Source organism: Zophobas morio, unplaced genomic scaffold (assembly GCF_036711695.1).
Source record: "Zophobas morio isolate AGI-343-1 ecotype UQ-CSIRO unplaced genomic scaffold, CSIRO_AGI_Zmor_V1 ptg000002l, whole genome shotgun sequence".
Taxonomy (NCBI): Eukaryota; Metazoa; Arthropoda; class Insecta; order Coleoptera; family Tenebrionidae; genus Zophobas; species Zophobas morio.
This window is the reverse complement of record NW_026972107.1, coordinates 27,067,576-27,091,536: the sequence shown is the minus strand read 5'-3', so window position 1 is coordinate 27,091,536 and position 23,961 is coordinate 27,067,576. Positions and strand designations below refer to the sequence as shown.

General features: G+C 34.1%; 2 protein-coding genes across 4 annotated transcripts in view; one reads left to right on the top strand and one right to left on the bottom strand.

Annotated features, from left to right (window-relative positions):
• The window catches only part of Fid (fire dancer), a 61,883-nt gene extending 45,197 nt beyond the window's left edge, over nucleotides 1-16,686 (top strand). For both annotated transcript variants that reach the window (XM_064060031.1, XM_064060023.1), the window contains 2 exons: nucleotides 1,681-4,214; nucleotides 12,891-16,686. In XM_064060031.1, the coding sequence (XP_063916101.1) occupies nucleotides 1,681-4,214; nucleotides 12,891-13,348 (2,992 nt within the window). In that variant the 3' untranslated portion in view covers nucleotides 13,349-16,686. The remainder of the gene's footprint in view (nucleotides 1-1,680; nucleotides 4,215-12,890) is intronic.
• A 718-nt stretch (nucleotides 16,687-17,404) lies between these two features.
• Nucleotides 17,405-23,933, bottom strand: LOC135132165 (DNA topoisomerase 3-beta-1). Of its 2 annotated transcripts, none has more exons than XM_064060150.1 (9): nucleotides 23,737-23,933; nucleotides 23,277-23,684; nucleotides 22,876-23,224; nucleotides 21,232-21,432; nucleotides 20,586-21,183; nucleotides 20,319-20,536; nucleotides 20,041-20,265; nucleotides 17,864-18,019; nucleotides 17,405-17,808 (listed from the first exon to the last, which is right to left on the bottom strand). In XM_064060150.1, the coding sequence occupies exons 1-9, from the start codon at nucleotides 23,825-23,827 to the stop codon at nucleotides 17,496-17,498; spliced, it is 2,559 nt and encodes an 852-aa protein (XP_063916220.1). In that variant the 5' UTR covers nucleotides 23,828-23,933; the 3' UTR covers nucleotides 17,405-17,495. The 2 variants fall into 2 exon arrangements, with proteins under 2 accessions (XP_063916220.1, XP_063916228.1); XM_064060158.1 differs by having other exon boundaries at nucleotides 23,277-23,695; nucleotides 23,737-23,824.
• Nucleotides 23,934-23,961: the final 28 nt, after the last annotated feature.

The window sequence follows — 23,961 nt, the reverse complement described above, 5'->3', positions numbered from 1 at the left end:
GAGTACGTTAGTATCATGGTGGTAGAATGAGAGGAGGGAAGATAGTTTGAAAGAACGCCTGCTATAGCTCTTCCAGCTCCCCGAAAAACTGGTTCTTTCAATGGCGTGCTCGAAAGCGCTTCACGAGCGGCTAGACAAAAATTGACATGTAACAACTTAATGGCAACGAATTTTAATGGTAAGGATCATGAATGGGTAAGGGTCAAATTCTTCTACTATTTGCTACCTGTGAACCCATTTGTAACCAAAATGCACCGCCTCTGATCCTCTGTTGATACTCGACCGCTTCGAAAGTAGTACGGATTACGGAAATGGTCATAAATGGTACTTGCGTGGAGCTCTTTTGCCGGCGTTTCTTTAACAATGGTAAAATGAAGTATGCTCTCTTCTGCCATCCTACCTCTATGGTTGGTATAAACCATGGTACCGCCTTTTGCACAGGGAGAAATAGCTAAGCACTGGGAGAATTCACTGTCAACTGCACGTTTGTAATCAAATTACAACGCATTCAGTTGTTTTTACGACAAAAACTTGCGCTAAATAGTTAGCCAAAAAAACCTATCAGCGTCAACGAAAGTCAATTTATTTTGATACACTGACCGGCTCGCAGTAGCGGCTCGTGACTATTTTAGTTGGGTTAGCTAACAAAATAGTTTGTTTCTTGACTCGCTCGGACGGCCCATTTCTTTTACAAAGATTTTCTCATCGTACGTTAAAAGCCGAAAGTTATTGTTTAATAGATGATAGATGTGTGGCAATATCAAGATTTAAATCACTCACTTATAATTCTCTTACTGTTGTCATCGTTACTGAAATTAGAAACTAACCTAAACCAACTGCTAATTTCACCCACGTAGAGACTACAGAAATTCACAATACAGACAACAGCCAACCGATGCAGGTGGTGGGGAAGTAGCGAGGGAAAAATGCAACGATGAAAGAGAATACTGTACGGCTTCGTCGCTGTTGCATTTTAACTTATGCAAGTAGAAGGTGATAACGCTATACCAATTCGATATACCTAGAACTGACTGCCAGAAGGCCAGTCGATTTTACCAGACATATGGCCAATCACTGCTGCAGGTGTGTTAAATCAGTGTGTATGTTTTTACAGCTATTTCTTTTTAATTCTGCTAACAGAAAGCGATAGCAGATATGACGTTATTCGACGTTTATTCCTGCAGTCGGCCGGCCTAGGCTGCTGCTTCTCGCATAAAAGAAATATTCAAACTTCTCGCCGGCACTGTCGGCTCGTCAAAACGAAGGGGGGAAAGGCCAAAAAAATGGATGTTTAAAAAAATGTTATATAGCAAAGTTTCATATATTGATGAGTCCTACTACCAGTTAAAGTTTTTGCATTCAATTCCAAAGCAGGCCGTATATTAAATAAATTTCATTCATTAGGCCATACTTTTTATTTTTTGTATTACGGTTCAGACTATGTTTCCTATTCTAGTTGTTTTACAATGAATTTTTCTCAGTATAAACACAGACCTGTGTGTATGTCGCTATAAAAATTAGGTATTTTGACAATGAACTCTTAAATAGTGGAAAAGAAACAAATATCTCAAGCATCGGTTGTGTGTAGAAATCGCGAAATATATTAAACCTCCTTGTAAAAAACAGAACCGCATCTTCAAACAACTCTCTTTTTTACTGTGTCCTATTTCATGTTTGCAGATCCAAAGGCATAGTGAAAAAGCGAGGGAAAAACCGCCACAAAGGACGCTCAATAGATCCTGGCCGCAACTCTTCTCCAAGTAGTTCAAGTTTATCGAGTCCAAATGAAACTTGCTATAGTTTTGTGCGGAGAGCCATCCAGAAATTAGCAGGAGGGAGAAGAGTCGGGGTGCACAGACCTTGGTTCCTGGAAAGCTGGAGTACTTGTGCTAAAGAGCCGTCACAACAACGCTACGATCACGACGGCTGTGAATGTTGCGACTGCACTGAGAACATCCAAGATATTCCCATCGAACTGCGAAGGGTCGACGAAGAGGACCTGCCGCAGAGGCGCCAAACGTTTCCATCGTCTCAGCTAGTTAACGATATTTCCAGCAACTTGAAATCAAAAAGCATGACGAACATTAAGACTGCCGAAAATAATAACATTGTGAGGTCGCAATCTAGCACTCCGAGTGTGCCGGAAATCAATGTGTTGCCGGAAATTAAACCGAAAGCCACTTTAGCCAAACCTAAGTTAGTTAAGCAGAAAAAATCGATTTGCGAGGAAGACGACGAGGAGGCTCTGGATCAGCCGACCGACATGAAGACGCTAATTAACAATCTGCCGGATTTTAAGGTGTTCAATACGAGGTACCAAAGAGGGGTGTTCAAACAGAGATCGTTGAATGAAGAGCTAATGTCGACGGATCGGTTGAAGGAGAAAGAACGGGTGCGGCAAAATATTCAGAAACAAGCATCTTTGAATGAGGATTTAATTTATCAACGACACCACACTTTCGACTCTTTCAAAGACTCCTTCTTTTCAGTTTCTACTTCAAAGCGCTTCCAATTAATCAAAACGGGTTTTACGAATAAGATTAAGAATTCCGCAACGATAGAGAAGGTTACTGGGACTTCTTTGAAAAACGGTTTCGTGAGAATGTTCCAGAACTGGAAAAGTTCCGATCTAATTTCGCCGACGATCCCCGAAAACGATACTATCGACCCTTTGAAGAAATCCGTGGTGACTGAAGAAAAGAAAGATGGTACTACTGAACGACGACACTCGAAAGAAGATGGTTCGGATTCTTCTAAAGACAGTAGTTTGCAAAGTGATACTAGTGTAGATTCCGAGGACTCGTTCGCTTCGGTTATATTCGTTCCGAAATCTGATCCTATGTCGCCGACGCCGCTATCACCAGGTCCCATTTCACCTAGGCTAAAAAACTCCTCGGTCCCTAATTCACCCAGGATTAAACAATCCTCTTGTCCTACTAGCCCTAGAATTAAGCAGATGCCGTTGACGATATACCCTCTGACGAAACAACTGAGCTCTCCTAAACCAACGACCGCTGATATCTTATCAGACAAATCAGATAGGGACCATTCAACCACGGAAAGTACAACACAACCAAGTAGTAAAAGTCTTGCACAAAAGTATTCGGTACCTCAAATCCCAAAATTTAGAAGAACTAGTTTAAATTCCCCTGTTGTTAACACCAACAACGTTAGTCCGGAAAAATCGCCAGTAGAAATATCTGAAACGAGAAACGAGAGACTGAAAAAAATTAAGGAACTACTTTCCCAGAAGCCCGGATTCGGAGCACGATCGACGAAAAACTATCCAATAGTCAGACATTCTTCAGTAGCCAATGGAAAAGTGGAGGCTGTCGCTAAGCCTTTGCCTAAACTATTATCGCTAGAACTTTTCAATCCCGAAACCGACGATAAAGACAGCGATTCCAGTTGCGTATCCTCACCCGATTCAATCGAGAGTGTTATTAACGTGAGAACGGACGAAACAAAGTATGCTGCTAGAACCAAATTTAAATTTCCTCCGCCGAAAAAAGAGAATAAAACGATGAGTCTGCTAGAAGCGGCAGCAGACGTAGCCAGTACCTTAGATGAAGCTGTCGAAAAGGTAATCAAATCCAGTCCAAGAAGTAAACGAAAACTGCACACGAGCGATGTGTTATCGATAATACAACGACGCTATTCTACGGACACTACTCCACTGCTGAGTGAAGACACTGGCCCTTCTTGGGATGAGGAATGTCATCGTCATCTAACCGATTTTGCCGATAGATTAAGTGAAAAACTCCTCCAAGAGATCGATCAGTATCAAGAGAAAAGTAAAGAAAGGACGCTAACGTTATCTACATCGATCGATAACATCGACGATCCGTATATTCATCGATTAAGCGAAGAACTCGATGATTTGTCCAAATTAAGTGCTGAAATTCAAAAACAGAATGAGTATTTAGCTAAGTTAAGTGCGAGTGACAGTTTATTTAACAGACCATGTAAAAAGTGTAAAGAAATCGAGTGCAGATGTTACGATAGGACCAAAACGAAAGAACTGACGAAGCAAACTGATCCAAAGAAAGTGCCAGTTAGTGATTATCATAGTGCAAAAAATGACGTTTTTAAAAGATCACATACGAATGATTCGTTAAGTGAAAACAACGACCTCGCTTCCACTTGTAAATTGTCCGTTAGCAAAACTTCCATTAAGATGGGTACTTCTACCGATTCCTGCGATTCAGATAAAGGTGAGTACAACACACCATATACATAGTTTATGCATTTTTTCAAATGAATTCATAATCTACTCTTAATGAAATACCTAATGATGTATTATTAATTGTACTCTAATTACATAATTTTTACTTCTAGAACGTAATACAGGGAAGTACATATGTATTGTAAAGGGTTTATAGGACGACTAGCTACTTTCATGTTTTCTCGATGTTTCATGACCTCTAAATACGAAAAAATCTCTCTCATTTCCATCCGTCCGTCTGTTTGTCTGTCGTCTGTGTCAATTTTTATTAAACAGATAATGGTCGAAGTTATCTAACCGATTGTTGTAATATTTCGTATACTATATACAGTGCATCTTTTTTAAAAGTGTTGAAATTTTTACTGGATGTTATTTTGTTGATTTTATTAAAGGTTATGCTTTAAATTAAAGGATATTTGAGTATTTTTTTCGGTAATATTGTTGACGTTTCTAAAATCTAATTACTCGTTCGATTACTGACTTTCACTGCCGAAATTCGTCAACACGCCGCAGTACACAATTACAGAAAATGTGGAAATTGTTACTGGATACAATAAAGGCTTATCGACAAGAGACTGCGCCAAAATTTTGCTGTAGCATTTCCGCATCGTCCCATACATGGCAAGAGCACAATTCAAAAATTTTATGTCAAAGTTCGTCTCGAACATGGACATCAACAACGCTACTTCTTTTCTACAAACTGCAATAAAGATGTTTAATGATTAAATTAAAATTATGCTGCCAAAAATGACACGTCAAAATTATAAATCAAAACTTTCTATGATCTATCTAAACTTTTTAACCAAAATAATGTTTAATTTTTAAAGCACAAATTAACAATTTACTGCAAAAAGTGGTAATGGAAAGTAGAACCATAAGGCTACTTTCACCGCAAAAGTCACTTACGGGTTTTCATCTTAACAAAAGTTAACATGGGGTCTAAAATTTAACATGGGAATCTCTATGGCCACTAAAAAAAAATGCATTGTATTTATACATACCGGGTGTCTGCAAAATGGCGCATTAACTCTTCAGTACGTTAAATATGGGGGTTTCGGGAATTTCAAAGAAATAGTAAAAAAAAATCTTTAAGATGTAGATTACGAAAAAACGTAATTTTATAACAGTAAAATTGCCAACATTGCAGGCTCCTAATGCGTGAATAACGTCGTCTTACTTTTTGATTTCTTAGTAATGATGGTGACTGAAATCCACCTTTTATTTTTTTTAGGACAATAACCGTAACAACCAGTAGTCATTAATCGTTGTGCGTTATTATTAATAAAACAAACTGTTATTTTTTATTAATAAATGAACCAAGAAAAAATGTAATCAGACACTTATAAATTATAAACAAAAACAAAACCAACAAAAAAAAATCATTAAAGCATAACCAACTAAACACCCGAGAAATTGTTTAAAATGCATGCCTAGTGCATGTAAGTAAGCTCGTAATGTTTCCAAATGTTGACCATTTTTTGTAAAAGTAAGTCATTAGTCCACAAAATTTTAGAGGTAAATCGTACCTAAGGTACATACACTCCCAATTCTACCAATATTCCGATCATCAGGCACACAATGTAAGACATCCTCCTCTAAATTTTGAAATATGTCTGGTCCTAGACCGACCTCGATCATGAAACTGGGAAGAAGAAGCAAGCTGCCTAATTATATTTACTGTGGGTTGCCTTCTTACCCGATGATACTTATATAAAGTCGTACGGCAACAGTGGCATTCATTTCGCATTCGTCAAAAACCAGGTACACATCAGCATCCTCATTAACATTAACTATTTTGAAATGCTTACTCGATTTCTGCTGATTTGTACCTTCGCTTTATCTGAGGTAAACATTGTTGTCAAATGGAATTTTATCAAATTATTACAAAAACAATACAACAATATCTTTATAAGGTACGTTCTAACTGAAATGGTAATTAAATATCGTCATAGGCGAGAGAAATATTAACTAAAAGTTTTATTACTAGTTATTGTGATAATAAATGTGTTGTTTAGCTGTTAAACGTAGCAAAAGAACCAATTTTAAAATCATTGTAACTCCACCAAAATGTGAGAAGGATTTTTTTTACTATTTTTCCCAGACTCACCAGTTGATTGTTAAGAACGTAGTGGAGAGTTAATCCGCCATTTTCCAGACGTCTGGCATTTTCAGAGATTCAGTCTCTAAGGAGGTGAAACATGCTGGTGAAGTTGTATGGAAAAAATATTTCTATTATAAATTTTTGGTTGAAACTTTGCATTAATGCTCCTCAACACAACGAATCGTCTACGCAAGCGAAGCCGCAAGTGAAAAGCTAATTATGGTATAAAACAAACATATTTATGGCAACAAAAAAACTCTAGTAACTTTTACTGTTACCGCTTTTATATTCTATCGTATTAAATTATTTTTGTGTTTTATGCCCAGTACCCCGGTAGACGCTTTCGAGCAAACCTGTTCCCTCCTCTCATTCTACCTCCATGATATATATTAACCTATGGAGTGTCTGGTAAAAACTCTAGATTAGCTGTAAACTTATAGGTCCAGCACGAAATTTTAAATGAATTGAAATGTGTTTGAGAGCAAATTGGCCTGCAAGTAAACATATCAAATCTGGTGAAACTTAGATACCAAATTTGACATCGCAACAACCGAAAGGCTGAAATAAGAACGAAGGAAGCATGTTGCATGCTTCCAATGGTACGGTTTTGGGACAAAATCAAACACCGCAAACACCGTTTACCATGGGTCTGTCGGTTATGCGCACGGGGGACCAGGCTAGAAAACCGTGTCGTGTTACCGATACGTTTTGTGTTTTCTTTTAATAAACTCAACATGGTGAGCTGTAAACGTTTTAAATCTTGAAAAGACACTTAAGGTCGGTTTACGTTATAGGATTTACTTAAGAAATTTCTGATAAAACGTCTTAACTTGAAATGTAACAAAAAACACTCCTAAGTTTATAAGGATATTGGCATGTTCATAAGTGTAGTACAAAATTAAGTTCTTCTAATGCAATGGCGAGATAGACTTTTAAAATACTAGCGAAAAACAGCTATGCGAAACTACAAAATTTCAACTTCAAATTTTGACAAATATTTTTTAGAGACAACTTAAAAAACCAAATTTTACTTGATTACACTGTATAATAAACAAAAATTTTTGCTAAACGAATAGACAGATATAAATAAGTCTCCTTTGCTAAATTTACAACTGTATTGTAAAAACACACCCTCATGAAGCCCAAGCATATATAATATATATAGAATGTTATCACTATCCAAAACTCCGTTTTTACCTGAAAGAGGTTACTATGTACCGAAACATGTACCTAGTATCACACAATAAAATATTTTAAACTCAGAAGAAAAGTGGTAAGTACTTTTCGGCCAAATAACAAATAAATGCTACTTTTTCTCCAAACGCAATGTAGAAAATTCGGTGGTGGTGTACTGCCGCCACCGGCAATGAGTAAACACAAATTAAACTATTAACATAGTTGGCTATGTATTGTCATTAATGACGCTTATTTATTGCGAAAACTACTGGTTTCGAAGGGTTTCAAAGTAAAATCGTGCAAGTGCAAGGTCGATAATGGAAGTTCTTCTTGATTTGGAGGAAAGTGCGAAGCAGGCAACAGAAAATCGAGTATCGTCTAAATCCAGACAAATTATAAAGCATCATATGAACGATTCCCGGACTGGTGTAAGGAAAAAAATACTACATCTTTTGCAGAGAAGACTTTGTTAGCTTATTTGGTGGGATTAGTATCTAAAATAAAAGCCCCGACTTTATGGAGCCAATAGTCAAAGGTGAGAGCAACACTCCAGTTGAAAAATGACGTCGACATATCGAAGTAACCGAAGTTACGGGCATATCTGAAAAGATAAAGTGAATCTTATACAATATACACCCAAAAAATCAGTAAAGAATAGATTGACCAATTTTTGAACGAGGCTCCTGACGATAAATACTTCATGATAAAAGTAAATAATTCTGAGAAATACTAAAAATTAGGTACGAAAATGTTTATTTGTAGGTTATTATAATGTAGGGGCGCATGTCGATAAATTGATACATTTAAAGGTTGATTATATCGCAAAAATCTCTCAACTGCCGTATTGGTGAAAATTTCTAATAAAAAAACAAACAAAACCAGAGCGTTTACTGTTTTGGGAGAAACTTTATTTACGTATTTATAGAAAATACGCAGCTCTTCGCCAAAAAAATTTTTATAAATGTCGTTTTTTCGTAAACTATTATAGTCAAAAATATTTACATAAGTGTGGTTCGCATCCACAAAATTCGTAGTACCGCAGAAGAAATAGCGAAATATTTAAAGCTTCCAAATGCTAACGAATACACCGGGCACTGCTACGAAGGACTTCCGCAACAATCTTGGTGGACGCTGTGGTGACATATAACTTCATTCAAGAGACACGGGGGCTGGAAAAGCAACTGTGTAACCAAGGGATATATTGAAGAAAAGAAAATATTATGCCTAGACGAACCTATTACCACACCAGTACAGTTAACAGTACCACTAAAAAGATGATAAGTACTGGAGAAAAGAAGCTGACTCCTCAAGAAGTATTACGTTTGGCCAGAGAATGTTTAATGTATCTGTCACATATAACATTACCAATTGGACTAACACCATTGATAATATAGGCATGATTAATTTTCAAAGTTGTAGTAATTGTAGTAATTGTAGTTTTAATATAAACAGCAATAAATAAGTTGTTGCGGTTTTTTTGATTATGTAATGAAAACTTAAACAGTCAAAAATAGTTATTTGTTTTTTGTTTTAAAAGCGATACTTTTTTTATGAATTTGCAATGCAGCAAATGAGTGAAAAAAAGTATCGCTTTCAATGAAGACATGAAGCGTTGCCAAGCCACAAGTATACAACCCTATCTATAGTATTTACCAAAATTAAAAAACCACCATCACTGCATTCTACCTTGAAAATATCATTGACAACATGGTAATATTAAATCTGAAGTTTGATTTGGGGGGAAAACAAAGATAAATAGGTTGTAACTAATTTATACTCAATTCAACATTTTGGAAGGGTGTTAACGTTTCAAAATGTAAAGGTTATGCATGACTTTACAGTTTAATCAAAAACATGACAAATATTCCCATGGGCAACTCTAATGTGAAAACTTTTTGATCACCCTTTACCTGCGTGTTTCGTGATAACAAATTTACGTTAGTTGAAGTTTAAACGGTATAATATGAAAATCGCCACTGGAGTTTTTTTTTTTTTGTTACCAACTGAATTCAACAAGTGGTGGTTTTTTTAATTTTGGCAAAAACTATATTCTACAACTGTGGTCCTAACTTTCATTTTGACAATCAGGTATGCTATTACAAAATTTTCAATATGTTACCAACCTAACAAACAAATCACAATCATTAATAGTCACTCGGTATTTCAGCTAAATAACTACAGATGTAATGGAGCTTCACCTTCATCTTCACCAACTATTTTTAGGTCGCCTTATTGATCTTTTGATCAATTTTGTTTGGAAAGAGAACGGCAATAACTGACACAATTTCGTTCCTTAATAAATTCAAATAGAAAATAGAACTGATCATTTAAATATTCATTTGCGAATAATTGTAACAGATTAATTTTTTGGGGATGTTGGGTATGAACTTATTCTAACTAATGCGGGTTGTACTATTTAGGGTACCATTTATCCAAAAATGACTTCTTACGGAAATACTATGATGTCTAAAAATTTCAGATTTTTTAAGAACTCCTTGTTTTTATGTTGGGAGTATGTAAGTGTCACTTGTGTATTAATACTTATCATTTAATATTTTTAATAAATCGGAGGTATGGACTCTACCCTTCAATAGTATAGTAGGGTAGAGTTCTTCAGGGCTACAATTAGTGATTAGTAATTATAAACACTTTGGCAAATTATACTATATTTTTAAAAACTTCTTTGGACCAAAAACCCTTGATATTAATAATTTCTGAATGTAACTTTTATTCCGTATCCAAAAAATTGGTCGAAGGTTATTTCGACACAACTTCTAGTTTTTTCGAAAAATTATAAAATTTGATTTTGAGAATTTTATTTTTATGATAACCCTTATAAGTTAAAATAAAGATATGTATGTAATGTTACAGTCAACGTAAAAAGACATGCTATGCGTTGGTTCCAAGTGAGTTTTTTCATTAGAAAATTTTGTGATGATGTCTAGCATTTTTGCAAGGACACGTATATCGATTTGAATAGATGCAGTGTTAACACTAATAATAACAGTGCTGTTTTCCCAAATTTTCGGTGAGTTCATTCTCTATGTAATCAATAAAATAAATTGCCTCATGCATTATTTTTTTTGAGTCACCCTGTGCAAGTAATTCTAAAAACTAGTGCATTGACACATCACAAGTATTAAGTCATACTATTTTGCAGAAATATTTCAGAATATATTTTGATTAACGATTTACCATGATTACTATAACCTTAAAACGTTTACACGATTTTAGAGCATTCGGTTTAGCATTTTAAAAGTTAAGTTGCAAAATGTTATTCAATTTTGATTTTCTTCCAAATATCTGAATGTCTAATGTGAAAACTCAACACGGATTCATACACCACAAGCGCAGGAGTATCTTATTAAAAAAAAAAATAAAAACAAATTTACTATTGTATATTTTGGAGGTAATGTCATTAAACTGTTGGTGGGGATGATTAGCCAAATCATCGATCCAGTAGTTTCGGAAATAATCTGTCTAAAAAATTCGGACAGACGGTAGACAGATAGACAGACAGAGAAACGGAAGCGGGAGACTTTTTTCTTCATACTGTAGGTGTAACGAAAGGTCGAGAAATCATAAAAGCAGGGAGTTGGTCCTTTGGTGAAAAATGTAATTTTTTGATGATTGTTTTTGGTAACTTTTATTTTAATGTTTTTTTGTGACGTTAACTGTATGAAAACCAAATAAAACTGTGTCCCGTCTTAATCAAACGACATTCTTCGTTTTACACAACATTCATCAGATGAAAAACGTGGTTTAGTTGAGTTTGGATTTTGATTTTAATGTTGAAGAAGATTTAAGTTTATTTGTTGTTTAATTTTTTAGAAAAGGAAGACTTTGTAAGACTAAAAATAATAAATGTTTTAATTTTTAAGATTGAAGGCCTAAGTTTGTTTTTATTATTTTAATTTTATATGATGGTGAGTGGATGAGTTTTGATTTTTAGGATTGAACAATTAGCAAGGATAATAATATGCACGGTGTCTCAGTTAAAACTTCGCGACCTTATATATTAAGAACGGATAGACATATTGCAATTTATGCGTAATTTAGTACACTACAAACAAGACGCATATATGTATGGTGTCGGCGTCGCGACGCAAACATATATTTTTTAATTATATCGTATATTTTTAACGGATTTGATAGAACTTTAAATTGTTATTACAATGATATACAACACTTAAATGTTTATTTTAATAACTGCTTTTGAAATAATATTATAATTATAAAATAAAGTATGAGTGCTTTATTTCACTCAACTTTCGATTGAGGTGGTATCAAAAAATGTACCAAGACGGAAACCTAATAACGGATATATCTGCAGATTTGTAAATACTTATTGGTTTTTATTTTTCTGAATTTTACGGTTTCCCTAAAATTAAGTTTTGCAGCAATTTTTTCCACGAAAGTTTGTAATAATTTTATCAATTAAACTTTTGTGTTAATATAAAGGTATTCTTGAACCCCCAAGAACTTTTTTGATGCCATTTTTACTATTTACTCTGATAGAAATAGAGTCTCACATATTTGAGACAGAAATCTATCATAAATGACCAGTGGTGAAATCTAAAATATATTTCAAAACATAACAATGTATTTTAAATGATATACATATTACAAAAAAAAACTGGTAAATTGCTAAATGTGGGAAATAAATCACATGACCGAAAAAAAGGTTCTTTGGTAGGCCATGAAATTTATTTTTACAATATGATGTTGGCAGGGCCAATGTGATCCTTGTTTACTTTCACAGTTACAGTCAAATATCTATCAACTAAAGTGTCAAATACCTGCGATGACAGTATAGTTATTTTAAAAAGAAATGGCACTTCCAACTAATACTGATTATGAAATGACTTCTAAATATCATTTTTCAATTTAATTTATTGTATGATAATAACCATAATAATTAGTGTTTAATTAATTTTAAACGTACCTCACCTTTTTAATTATTTAAATATATACAGTCAGGGACACGGAATTTCAAACGACAACCAACTTTCTGACATTTAAAAACGTTGTAGTCTTATACCTTATTGTCATTATGATTGACAGGTCGTTTGAAATTCCGTGTCCCAGACTGTACATGTTCTGCACCCGATGCTGTTGTGTTCTGTTATAGTTCATTTTTAAAGGAGCGGAAAATGATACAATATAACATCCTACACAAATTAAAAATAATTTTGCTTTTATTTATTTTTTCCACAAAAAAACATCTCGCACTTGCTGCTTTTCATGAATGTGAAATCGGTGCGTTAATTATCGGATATTTTTTGGGTTGCGTATTTTTCCGCTCCTTTAAAAAATTAAGTATACAAGAATATTAGGTCGTATCGCAGTCGACAGTTCTGTGAATAAATAAATCATTTTAATTTTCAGGGAGTAGCACCAATTCCATGATATCTAGTGTGGCAACGTCTATCAACTTCGGTCAATCGGTAGAATCAGCCGATGGGCTCGAGAGCCACAAAGACACGAACTCCATCAGCAGGTACAGCGACGGAGGAAGTACCGCGTCATTGGCGTCTTGTCCAGAATGGAAAACCATCAAATCAAAACCTGAGGAACGGTTGTCGAATTCCACCGTCAGCCTCGACAGTGATTCGTCGAAGAAACGCGAAAAAGCAACACTCTTAAGCGATACGTCACAGGATTCGTTGCCTTCCGACAATATCGGCGGCGAAATAACTTATCACAGATATTATCATGTGTTTAGAGAGGGTGAATTGGACCAATTGATAGAAAAATATGTAGAAAACCTCCACATTATATCGTCTTATTACGACCACGCCAGCTGGTGTATAGTTGCCGAGAAAGTGCAAGTATGGACTATCTGACGTGTTGCAATAGAAAAGAATTTACGTCAAAGCACAATGTACATAAATGTTCTCTTTACTATAGGCATTCAGATAGTTGCAGGCCACTCATCTTAAGCGAAGGTTAGGCTCATTTCCACTTCTCGATCATGCACAGAACATGTTTGAAATTTAAATCATCACTTAAGTTTATCCTGACTGGACTATTAGATTTTGAAACGTAGGCCTTAACCTTCGACTGTATAGAGTTTTTCATATGCCTACCTACGTACTAAATGCTAAGACGCCTACCTTGTTAGAAATGAATAGAACTCTATTACAGTTATCAGGATTGTCTAGATTGCCGAATGATCACATTCTTTTTTCGGATGTTATAATCTTTCAAGCTCAAAACTGACCTAGTCATACTTTGTGTGTTTATGTAAAATATAGCAAAAATTAGCTCTTATATTTTTTATACAATTAAAATAATATGTGTAATTTATTGATGAAGGATCATTTCGAATTGATTATCTAATATTTAAGTTTCACTAATGCAACATTTTTTATTTCATATTTTCTATTGTAACTACTTTTAACGCGTAACTTCCCGTTTACAAGAATAGGATGAATAATGACAGAAAAACGTACAGTAAACCTATCACACGTCGTTTTTGTCTATTTAAAGTTTAACGATCTTTTGAACAAACTAAACTGCAAAACTAGCCACAATGTTATTTACACCTTACTCTTGCTCATCTCATTCTTGCTTTTCGCAAAAGTTTTTAGTTTATTTCCACCAAATGTCTTGAGGTTTGTTATAGTCTAGACTTGAGCATCATTCTTTTTTGAATATCTGCCTTAATATCGAAAATTTCAATATAATGAAAACTGAAACATGAAAAAGATAATAGAAGCTTAAACATTTTTTTACATGTAAACGTTTGGTTTTATCACACATATGAGGCACACTTTGTTTTGTGAACATATGCAGAAACTTATCAAGGAATAAGTAAGTTTAAAATTCGATAACTTAAATACTAATCATATTTTTCCAAAAACTGCAAATGTTAGCTAAATTTTCTGTGCTTTCAAATTTGACTCTTGTTTGTAAACTGATTATTGGCTCTGATTTCATATTTTAAACTTGCATTACATTTTTTTAGTGAAATCTCGTTTAATCGTTGATTACGTTTAGTTAGGCAATGTAAAAATATCAAAAATTTCAACCCTTACCATCAAAAACTTTACTCAAAAATTATATCTTATTCTTATTATGAAAAAAATAATGATGTCTCGAACCCATGGAGAAACTTCAAGAACGCATAATTAATTACATATAATTAAATAAATATCTGTCAAGCTTATTTGAAAAATATTACTAGTCGCTGTTTATCATTGAAATATTTGATAAGTTAGTACCTTACACAAAATTTTTTTGATACGCACGTCACAGGAACACAAAACAAAAAAGTGCAAAAATACTTTTAGATGAGGTACTAGCGACAATGTAAAATTCGGTAGATTTACGTGACAATAAACAATGTTACGATAATATTAAAAAAAAAATAATAATAATTGGTTTGCAGTAATATGATGAATTACGTGTCTCTTCAACTATGTAAATCATAGAATTTCAGGGGGTAGAATGATAAATTCCAACAAGACACAGAAAAAAGATTTTACTCCAAGGAAAGCTATATTTTCTATCCTTTTAGTAAGTAACATCCAGTTTAGAGTGTGTACAACCGATGCTGCAGAAATAGCCGTAGCCAATTTGCCGGTAAAAAGACAATGTGACAGGGAGATACAACTTTCTTTGGGATCAAGTAGTGTTTGCGATCATTCTACCCTTTCTAATTCTATGATCTAAATGCAAATGCCATCATTCACAATTAGTGGTGTTAGACACAAAAACCAAGTCTTCCAACGATCTGATGGTGGAAGATTACTAGTTTTGGTTGGTCACTGAAGAAAGTATTTTAATACTTCTTGATACAGGGTTCTTGGATCTAAAAATGTTTACCATCATGCGCAAAAAGTTATAGTCTCTCCAAATAGAATACATAACATATTTTATTCTTTATAGCAAAAAGTGGCAACTGCACTGAACTGAGATTTTTTAACAAGCAGTTCTTGCTATATTTGTGTTATTTTTTTAGTAACATATCAGTTAAAAAATTAAGAATTAGTCGGAATATTGGCAGAGTTGGGAATGAATCCAAATGCAATAAATGAAATTACAGGAGTAAGAGGCTTCATTTGTATCATTAGAATAGGAAATAATCCGTACTTCAAAATGATCAAAATTTAGAATCATTAGTTGAAGGTATCCAAGAAACACCGAACAGAGTACCGAACTCAGTAAATGAGATATGTTCACTAGAATAAATGAGAATAGCCGCAGAAGAGTACAAGTTTGCTTACATGCACAAAGCAGGAATTTTGAACATCTTCTCTGGTGTTTAGTTGGTTATGCTTTCATGGATTTTTCTTTTTGTTGGTTTTGTATTTGTTATGATTTCTGATGGTCTTATTAAATGTTTTTTTTTATTTATTTATTACTGAAAAATAACAACGGTATTAAACAAATGAAGGCGAACCGATAAAACTACATGAATAGACCGTTGTACCATATTCCTTTTATAATTGTTGCTATACTTACAAATTTAAAGATGTAAAAATATATTGAGTGTTCTGTTTAAAAAGTGCACCTGCCAACGGAAAGTTGATGAAACTTCTGGCTGATTTCGGTCAGGATGTGTCGAAGTATTTTTTAAATAATTTGCCACAAACGCGTAATGTGCACCATCAGATCGTTCGGGATAATCACCATTGTTAAAAGCATTTATAACCTTTACCGTGAATGACAAATCAGACAAAAACACTTAAAACATTCTGCGAACCACCTATCTACGTGATGGTTGATATTTTTTCACAATTAGCTATTCCATTTATAAAATAAATACAAGTAAAATGACCAATGGTCAAACTGCACAAGGTTTTGCATTTGAAAGTATGTATTTAAAACCACCAACATCTATGTCGTTTTTCTGTTATAATTCCTCCATTGCCAACAATTAAATTTAATAAATTAATAACGGCTGCAACTTCAGATTTGTGTGGACAGAAAGATTCAAAAATACAATATATTTTACATATTTTGTATTTTTATTATTGTGATAATTTAACTACAATTACAAATTATATTTTTGATCAACACTGGTATTTCATATTTTTTGACCACATGGTTCTAGGGTTTGATATAAAGAATGTTAGAAAAGGAGAATAGGATGTTACTAGTCTAAAACCGAAATGTAAGTGTTCCCCCCAAAGATTTCTAAATATGTTTAACAAACTACTAACTGCCCCAAATTATGTCTGATTTAAAAAGCTACTTAGAAATGCTTTGGAGGGCAACGAATTTCGCGTCTTAAGATGACACCATCGCATCAGTACCATCTTTCCACAAGTCCATAAAAATATACTATGTTAAATGCATAAAGTGCTCCTAATAATTTTTTAATGCTACAACATGTAATGAAAACATACATATGACTTATGTATTGAAATAAAGTATCGGCAGAAATTTTTTAAATATGAGTTCATTAGCGTTAGTTGGTCGAAAACGTTTCTCAACAATGTTTGACTACTGTTGATGAACGTGTTTACCAAATAGTTGAAGTAAAATAGCTTTAAAATAATCAATTTCTTAATTAATACGCTATTTTTCATATCTTACGACGTATTTATAAGATGAAAAGTAAACATTTTGGGGAATATAGTGTAAAACGAGCAGACAAATAATAATAATAAAAGGAAATTCTTAGATTGATTAACAGCGTTGAACTCACCCTTTCAGTTGACCATTCATTTGAAATCTTTAAAGAGTATTAAACTTTGTGCCTGTCTTGTATGGAAAAATTTTGATACTTAAAATAGTATTCAACGAAAACCTTGATGTGACATGTACTTCACTCTATAAATCATTACAAACTACAAACTAAATTTGCATTTGACTTGTTGTGTTTAATAAAAATATACTCAAATGTTTATACTTTTTCATTACCTTCACCCAAAGCCTTGATAAATAACACCTAGAAATAAAATTATATATTCGTAAATTCTTAATACATGTATAACTACAACAATTACGGATATAAATTAATTAATCGTTTTTAATCGAGATCTACACAAAGTAGGCCGCAAGCTGGGCCATTTTATCTTTCGGTTTCGCTCTAGATCTACCTCTGCCTCTATTGGGAGCTTTGCCACCTCTAAACTGTCTAGGTCTTACATTAACAGCAGTTTTAGGCTTATCCACAAGTTTGCCAAACTCGGTAGTACAAAATACACATCCTTTCATTTCAGTTACTGAATTCGGGAGTTTTGATTTCTCTGGTTTATATTCGACATTAACTGATTGAGCTCCACAATCACATACTTCTGACAAAACGGTGATCTTTTGGGCGTCATCGAATAAGCAGACGATGGTGTCACATCTAAAAAGAAGGTGAGTCGATTCGATTTTGCTATATATATATATCTTTTTCTTACCTTGTACAACCAAGTTTCCACTTTGGACCTGAGGAAGGGTCCAAAACCAAAACACCTGACTCGCATTCAACACAACTGCATACACCATTCGTGTTCAAACTGTACGGGCACGTAGGGTGAGAACAAGAATTACAACCATTGCCTTTTCTCATATCTCTATAACAGATCATTAGGTTATCTCTTTAAATAAAATTATATGTGCTAAATATTATATATTTTGCTTTTACAATTCATTCCCAAATAAGGGTGTGGGGACAAAAAATCTGCACAAATTTCAAACTAGAATAACTGTATTATAAAAGCAGGTATTAATAACGTGACCAACAACATTTATAAAAACAACTTTAAAGAACACAATCTGCACCATATCTACTTTCTTTACGAATTTTTGTTTTAACACGGCGCATTAAATTTGTAAAAGCCGATATTTTTGTTTGCCGTATTTTCAGCAGTATACGCTTCTTTAATTCTGCATGTGTCGAGGCTTCCCATCCACTTTTGTACACATTCCTCTTTAGGTTTCTCCAAAAACGTTCAATTGGGCGTAGTTGAGGTACGTTGGGAACATTTTTGTCCTTAGGGATGAAAGGAATGTTTAACTCATTATATGCAGGAATAACGTTAGCTGCGTAATGAGCTGTTGCCATGTCTGGCCAAAATACAAAATTGCCATCCGAATGCTTTTCTCTTATAAAGCGGACAAGTCGAGACCTAATGCACTGTTTTTCATAAATATCTGCATTAACAGAATTTCCAGATGGGCAAATAAACGCAGTAGAATGTCCACGTGAAGAAATGGCCAACCAGACCAACAACTTGGACTGAAATTTTTTATGACGTTTGAATTTCACTTTATCATCTACTTCTTCTCCTTCCTTGCAATAGAAATGTTTATTGTTAGCAGTATCGCTACCATCAAAAGTGAAGTAGGATTCGTCATCGATGATTATTTCAGTTCCATTTGAGGGGAAAAAGCGGATTCAGAAAGATGCCTTAATTTTCGTTTTTGTTCCAACTTTTGTTTTTCTGAATATTTGGGGGCTGATTTTCGCGTTGCAAGTTTGACATTATTCTCTTTTAATATGTTGCTAACATACTTTTTGTCAATTTTAAATTTCCGTCCAATCTTTCTTAGTGAAACACCAAGTTTACCGTGACTTTGATTGACTAAGGCTTCTCTCTTCTTCTGGGATATTTTTCTTGCTGGTCTTCCGCTTCCTACTTGTCTTTCTACCGAATTCCCATTCTCTACTCTCCTGCAAATGCTATAAGTTGTCCTTTTTGATATCCCCATTGGAAGAAGTGATTAACGGTGAATGACTTTTTTAAATGCATATGCCTTCTATAAAATTCGGCAATCACAGATCGGCGATCATTTTCATTTAAGTGTTCCATTATTACAAAAAATATTGAAACTTTCAAGAGGAACTAGGCATAACAATTTTTAACAACTGTAAAAAAAATGTTATAAGGTCAACCGTCATTTTTCTCAAAGCTAACTCGATTTTCGGTGAATTAAAATTTGTGTAGATTTTTTGTCCCCACACCCTTAGTTGAAATAAATAAACCTCAGATCTTCAAATTAAACGGAAAAAATTTAAACCTAATTTCAGAGACAACAGTGGAAACCGGGTTTTTAACTTTTTTATCGCTCTTAACATGACACTCAATAATACAGAAAGTAGATTTTGAAGATACAGATGTGAACCAATTAACGAATCGCCTGATAAACTGACATTAACGAGAGAGAACAGAATTCTTCAAATTAAAAAATAATACTTTATTAATTTGTGTATTAAGGTAGACTTTTTTAAACTTGTTTCGCGTATTTGACAAAAAAAAAAACGAAATCGCAAGTTTTTCTTTTTCTCTTTGACTACAAAATAAATACTATTGTTTATTTCTCACTTTTTTCAAGAAACAAGTAGTCTTAACACAAATGCAAACCAATGATAGATATTTTTTATGTATCTTACAAAATGTCATGTTGGTAAGATCACAATTTTTAAAACAGCATTACGTTTGATCCACCTCAAAGTAATATAATTTCTGACTTACTCTATCTAACATTAGATTAAAGAAAATAACATTTTTTACAACGGTATTTTAAATAAAAACAGTAGAAACAAACAAAACAAGTCATCAGCACATAAGCATCTAAAATGAAATAAACTTACTTGAAAGGTGGATGGTTATAACAATAAGGACAAAAGACAAAACTCTTTCCCTTATTTCCCATAGTCCACGATAACAATTCGAAATCGTCTAATGGACATTTAAGTTCCTTAAATAACTTTACCGTTCCATTCTGAGGCAAACTGTAGGTTTCGTCGCACTGAGGACAATGCAGTCTCGGTGGTTTCGCCTGAATATACTTCATATACCTGCGACATTTGCCACATCTAGAAACCACAATAATAAATTTTAAAATGGTTAAAACATTCTTTTAGATAACCTCGAATGCGCTTTCCCTGATGCACTCAACGGAGAAAAAGAAACTTCAAACAACTGATCCATTCCATCAATATTTTTCACAAAATACTGAAACTTCAATTTGAATATATCTACAGTGTGTTTGAGCACTGCATGGAAATTCGCTTTACCTAAAGCGATTAGATTGAGTTGTTCTTCGACTGCAGATCTCATTGTCGGTAGTACTAGTTCTGCATCAATCTACAAAATAGTATTCAGAAAAGTAAAATAAAAATACAACAAAAAATACTTTTTGATATCCATGCACTAATACAATTCCTAACGTCGTAGGCTTTAACCTCCTACCAGAGGTAACGGTAACATAATTCCTTTGACATATATTGTTAATGTGCACAGGAATCGATGCATCTGTTCCAATACCATGAGTCTCCATCAGAGTAATCAACTCAGCCTCCGTTAAATAATCTGGCGGGCATGTTTGATGTTCAGTCAAACGCATATCTTTAATCGGCACCAACTCATTCTCTTTCAAATTTGGAACAATTTCATTTTTATCAAATGCCTGCCAGGTCATTACTGTTGTATATCCTGGATCAAGAAGAGTCTTTCCGGTAGCAGTAAAAGTTTCTTCATTTATCATAACCGTCACTGTAGTACTCAAATATTTACAATCTCGAGCAAGAGTTCCTATGAAATGACGCGTAATATAATCGTACAATTTCCACGATTCTGTATCTAGCTCATTTCTTGAAGCTAATTTCATAGGTGTTATTGGAGGATGATCTCCAGCGTCATGACCCTGCTTGGGTCTGTTAACACCTTTCGAAAGAATTTCCTTCACTTCGTCTCCCCATTCGGGGCTGTTTTGTTGCTGGTGTAATACACCTCTACAAAATTATTTTAACCAACGAAAAAGTGAAAATTTGGTTTATTACACTAAATCGAAGTTTTCTGGATATCGAGTGGTTTCTGTTCTAGGGTAACTTATGTATCCTTGAGTGTATAATTTTTCGGCAATTTGCATTGCATGGTGCGGTCCCATTCCTAAACCAGAACTTGCTACACGCATTAATTCTACTGTGTTGAGAGCTACAGGGCGGCTTTTTGCTTTTTCTTTAGATACGACGCTTATAACCCTACAACAACGTTTATCTAAGAACTAAAACAAAATAATTGTTCAAAGTGATTTATATCATGTTTCCCTCATCGCTGCTGGTATTAGTTTAGAACGGACGAGTTCAGTGAAAACAAAATTTTAGGCATTTTTTATTTTTATATTCACGAGAAACTCTTTGCCTAAAAAATTCAAAAGGCAACTATACATTGCATAGCAGTCTTTGATAAATACTATCCTTATTTTATAAGTAAACATGGCTGTTTGGTTTTGATAAATAAGAAATAAACGCCAATTTTTCGGTTAAAAGCAAAAACAAATAAATTAAAAACAAGAACTCGTCAGAGAGTCCCCTATACGGATAATATCTTTTCGTCGTTTGAGTAAGTGGTATCTACGGTCCAGATCAATTTGTATATGACATTACTTTAATGTTGTTAGTACGTTGTTACAATAACTACGTTTTACTTTTTTTAATGGTATGAAATATTAAACATGGTTTTGAAATTGTACTGTTGGTTGTGTGAATAAACTTTTTCGACGACGAATCTCGGGTATTTATATAAAACGTGGTATTTTTTATTGCCAACGTATTGCAGAATTGTATGCATAGGTTCGCAGTAGGACAAATCGGAAAAATTTGAATTTCATCGAAAAAAATGTTTCAGACAAATCATACGTACTTGTAGTTGTACACTAGAATCTGCGAAAAAAATAGCAGTTCCCAGTTAAGGTTTCGAAGTTAACCCCTTCCCCACCTACAAGAGAGGGGGGCTAATTTTAGCACTATTTTATATCCCCCGGGGTATGATTAAATTTTGATTCTGGACATTTTTTCGCAGAGTGCTTATTTTTCGAGACATTTGAAAGTTTCACCCTGTGTATATATAATTTTTTTTCATACATGTTATAACATATCCACAATGCTTTGCCCACCCATCAAAAACCACCACGAGCCGCCACTGATGATCTATATTTAGAGACAAAATTTTGGAAAAATTACTACTCAAATTGACAAAAACTTTGTCAAGATAACATTATCCTTTAATATGATTGCGTCAAAAATTTGTCGATTAAAGCCAAAAGTTAAAAACAAACAGACATGTGATTTCTCAGGGTGTGGCAATTTCAGATAAGCGTAAGAGAAGTACCTAACTGAAGCACCAGTGCAAATACTAACAATGTCTTTCGCAATTTTAGTATGTCCCAAAAACAAAAAACAATATAGAAATGCGGTTATGGCGACACAAAAAAAAATTCAAACAGAAAGCTGTCACCATTTATTCATAAAACTAGAGGACAAAATAAACCCTACGTCGTTTATTACTGGCTTTTTACCCAGTTCCTTAGAGATACATTATTCATTTCTATTTAAAGTGATATAACCTCTAATTTTACTGCATGTTGGTACTTACTATAATTATTATTGCTGCCAGAAAACAACTTTCAAAAACATATACGTTACCTCGTTTCTTTTTGATCCTTGATCTGTTGAAGAAACATATTGGCTACTTCTTTATCAAAACATCGAACTCTTTTCCATTCTAAATTGACGTCATCGCCATCTTTCGTCTTAACAACAGCTTTGATAACCCAATAAGGTTCAGGCTTAAAAGTCTGAATTTGATCATGTCGTTGTACACAGAAGCCTAAAGTAGGAGTCTGGCAAGGGCCATATGATATTAGAGACGAATCTAAATCGCCGTAACGACCTTGAAAAAACTTCGTTTGGAAGCGAGTAAATGCGCATCCGATTCGTAAATCCAGTTCTTGTCGGGCATCAACACTTCTGGCTTCATTTTCATTTGGATGAGCTAAAAGCAAAGAATTTGGACAATTCTCACACAACAGTCCTTAGTTGCTCACCTAAGTTATTAAAAGCGGCTTTTATATCTCTATCTGTAATTGCGGAAAACCGAGCCCTATATGTCACCTTTCTAGAATACACGTCTCCCGCCATACTTCTTGCTACAGAATTCATCACTTCAAAGCAAATATTTTCACCTTCCTTGTCACAATCAAGCCATAAAATAAGGTTTTCACACCCTTTAGCCTCATTACTTAAAAATGCCGGCATTTTAAACTTCGGAGTTGCCTCTTTCTTTTCAATGGGGCATGAGAAGAGTTCAACTGGATCAACGCGATCCCAGTTGTTGTACTTACTTATAAAATCTACACCCATTACATGACCACAAACCGAAGTCATTTTAAATCTAGCTGAAGTTCCTTGGAATGTTCCGTTCCACTCATGGACAGAGCAAACGCCATTAGAGCCTACAATTTTGCTAAATTTTGTGAGTTAAATGTTAGCGTACTTACAAATTACCTTTTCGTGTTGAATTGGAACCGTTGCTTAAAATGCTAGCCAAAGAAGCCGCCAACGATGGCTTCTCGGCCACCATTAACACCGACTTCATAGCAAAATACAATTTTACAATTAAGATCACAGGACTTGCACTATTCAATTTTTTATAGAATTGATTCTCCCATTTTTTTCAAAACATAACCTAAAATTTGAATGAATGACAGATGAACAAAACTGAACATAGGC